The following is a 3,170-nucleotide window of genomic DNA, read 5'->3' on the forward strand; positions in this document are numbered from 1 at the left end:
TAACAGAAGTTCAACGTCGGACAACCATTTCATATGTTACCCGTTTCCTTGTGTTTGTGTTAGTAGTTGATATATAGGGTATATACAAAAAATATATACATAGCCTATTATCAGTTTGAATTCCACTAAAAGCTCCCTGCACCAAACTCCCTTTAAGTAATGTGAAATTTTAACATTTCCTAACGTGTCCATATAAACAGGTTACTCTAGCAACACGAGCTAAAGGCCGTTATTAATCGACTTTCTTTTTGTCAATTCGGAATCAATATATTCCATAAAGATAAACTGTATTCTGAACGTTCCTAGTGTGAACTCGGAATTTGGTGTCTTTGCCTCTGCCATTAGCTATGTCCATAGAAGCTGCGGCCCGGTTACCACTCAATAGTGTGTATTCTGACGGGCAATTGCCCCCCAGTATTACCTTACAGACATTTCATCCCGTTTCACCAGTTCCAAAAACGTTTTACGCCTATATGTCAATATGTAAAAAGACATAACATGACCCAGCCCCATTGCTGCAGAGGCAGAGGGTTCGAGTCCGAGCTGTGTCCCTTTCCTGTCTATCTCTCAAGCTCTCCTGTCAAATAAAAATATCAGAAAAACATACAAAAACAATCCAAGTATCTCAATATTAAAGTAACGTAACCTCATTACTTTCTGTTACTTTTGGATTACTTCAACACCAAATATGCAAATAGACAAGAGAAAAGAAATGTCAGTATTGATCTAAGTTTATCCTATAAGACAACAGAACAATGTAACCTAAAATAGAACAAAGTGAAAGGTTATTATCTTCTAAAATGTGTATTTTTAGAAAAAAACTAAAGATTTTAAAATTGTAATCCTGCTAAATAATCCCTATTTTGACTAAATGTAACTGTAATCTGATTATGTCTTTTTTATGTAACTGTAATGGATTATAGTTACCTTTTTTGATCCTGATAACTCAGTTACACACACATATACAAAAAATACTGGAATTAACATATAAAGCAATCTGTAGCTTGCCAGGTAATTATTCATTCATTCAATCATTCTTCATGCTTGTAGCTCTCAGAGAGACTGTTGGAAACCTCTGTGTAAATTATCACAAAATAAAAAAACTACTCAGGTCAAATGAATGCATGTGAAAAAAATCTTTATTGAAAGCGTACAGTGTATAGGTTTCATATCAGCTTGAACACAGAATTACTCCACAAATGCATAAATATTAGGATTAAATAGTATGAAAAAAATTGTAGTTTCTTCCAATCAAACAGTGCAAAAAGGTAACAAAAACATACAACACATTTTGTGTAATCCTACTTTTCATAATAATAATGCATAATAGCACACACACGTTTTCAACCCTGCACCTTGTGACTCAGGTTTTGATGGTTTGTCACTTAATTTAACAGGATTAAAAAACCAGCAGTGATTTGGAACAGGAGAGAATCTGGCACTTTTAAGTCAAGTAAGAAATACAAGAAAAGAACAAAGGAGGAGTATAAACAAAAATAATGTATTTGCTTTCCAGAGGCCGTCACATGATTTTCTGTGCATTTCCATGTGGGAATCTAGTGCCAGGTATAATGCAAAGCCATAAATGTTCACATGTGACATACAGTGGCTTTAAGGTAATTAAAAGGATACTGTAAAAATAATTTATTTGCATATATAGAACTCTGTTATAATACTAATGCTACCTTTTACATTCAAACAGGGCAGCTCTTCCTCTCACATCCAAGAAGCGTCACATTATCCCAAAAATGTAAGGTGTTTAATATAATCTAGTAATAAAAGGGGTGTACTTCTTGCGGACGACCACGGTGGCGACTCCCTTCACGTCCTTCAGTCTGTCAGAGTCAAAGTCGACCAGGAGCTTCCTCACCCCGGTCCGCATGGGTGAGAAGGAGAGTTTGACAGACACCTTCTGGCCTGGCGCTACATCACCTCTGAAAAATGGAAAAGAGAGAGAGAGAGTTTTATTTGACTGTGTTGTCTATCAATCGAACCAGCCCCCTGTTTCCACCAGTTTTGAGTGGAACTAATTGTAATCAAGGATGCTTTGCAGAATGCACAACGACCTGTAGAATATGACACGCCCACTTTGGTTCCCAAAGACAACATGCCTTGTTGTGAAGGTGGTCGACTTACTTCACGCGTATTTCAGTGGACGACAGCAGGCCGCCGCCCTCCACAGTGAAAACGCCACCCTTCAGTGGGACTGGTAGAGGATTGGTGAAGGAGATATAGGCTGTCAGTTGTTCCCATACAACAGCCTTCCCAGGTACCTGGAGAAAGAGAGACAGCTTGATGTTTCTTGATGGATTTAATGCTAATAAGTTGCAAATGGGATGTGCGAACTTGGTGTCATGGTTCAACCACGAGCTCTGGGCATGTTCAGTGTGTACTCACCTGTACGAGGAGTTCAGGCATGCTCAGTGGGATGTTGGCCACGGCCATGATGGGTTCATTCTCTCCTGGAGCCTCTAAGAGCGCTTTTACCCTGATCAGATGATGTTCAGAGACACACCTGACGTAGTCGTCATAGTGCAGACGCAGAACTTCCCTGTGGACTGAATATTCCCCCCCCCCACACACACACACAGTATTAAACAGGAAAATGTTCTGCTATAAGATAAGATGAAGACACAGTACCTCTGCAACTGAGGCCTTTGTGGGTTTATTTGAGCTTCTAACCTTTGTGAGCGGGCACTGTCACACTGATTGTTTGTCTCTGGCACTCCCCCCGGTGGAGTGAATTGTAAGTTACAGCCATGGCCAGCATGGTCAGCTGAGCGTGAGCATCTGTGACACTTATGTTCTCCACCTGCAGACGGAATAGATTCATCATTGCTCAGACCTTGATTCCCTGAATTCACAAAAACCAGGCAAAAAGAAAATACAATCCTGCATCCCCAGATTCAGAATTGATACCTCAACAATCACATCGAAGTCTGTCCCAAAAACAGGCTTAGCATGCTTGATTGACAGCTGCAGTTGTCCTGGCGCTTCATTCCCATAGGCCGGCTCTGTGACCCGGCGTCCCGCCTTCTCGTACACTTCCCTTTCCTCCCTGGAACCTGTGGAGAAGATGTTGGATGACTATGAGCAGGTATTATAAGTAAAAAGTGGAGGAGTGTTACACAGTGCTGCTTCAGAGCGTCCATCAGTCACAGCAGTGGTTC

The 3,170-nt window shown here is 40.5% G+C and overlaps 1 protein-coding gene across 1 annotated transcript in view; it reads right to left on the bottom strand.

Annotated features, from left to right (window-relative positions):
* Positions 1-1,163: 1,163 nt before the first annotated feature.
* Positions 1,164-3,170, bottom strand: part of tgm2l (transglutaminase 2, like) — an 8,788-nt gene continuing 6,781 nt past the window's right edge. Inside the window, exons 11-15 of the mRNA XM_035665247.1 lie at positions 2,920-3,065; positions 2,683-2,812; positions 2,398-2,558; positions 2,137-2,273; positions 1,164-1,934 (exon numbers count right to left, since the gene is read on the bottom strand). Of these exons, the coding sequence (XP_035521140.1) occupies positions 1,760-1,934; positions 2,137-2,273; positions 2,398-2,558; positions 2,683-2,812; positions 2,920-3,065 (749 nt within the window). The 3' untranslated portion in view covers positions 1,164-1,759. The remainder of the gene's footprint in view (positions 1,935-2,136; positions 2,274-2,397; positions 2,559-2,682; positions 2,813-2,919; positions 3,066-3,170) is intronic.

The sequence above is a fragment of the Morone saxatilis genome, unplaced genomic scaffold, assembly GCF_004916995.1.
Source record: "Morone saxatilis isolate NCDOM2014 unplaced genomic scaffold, NCSU_SB_2.0 Contig2, whole genome shotgun sequence".
In the NCBI taxonomy this organism is placed as follows: Eukaryota; Metazoa; Chordata; class Actinopteri; family Moronidae; genus Morone; species Morone saxatilis.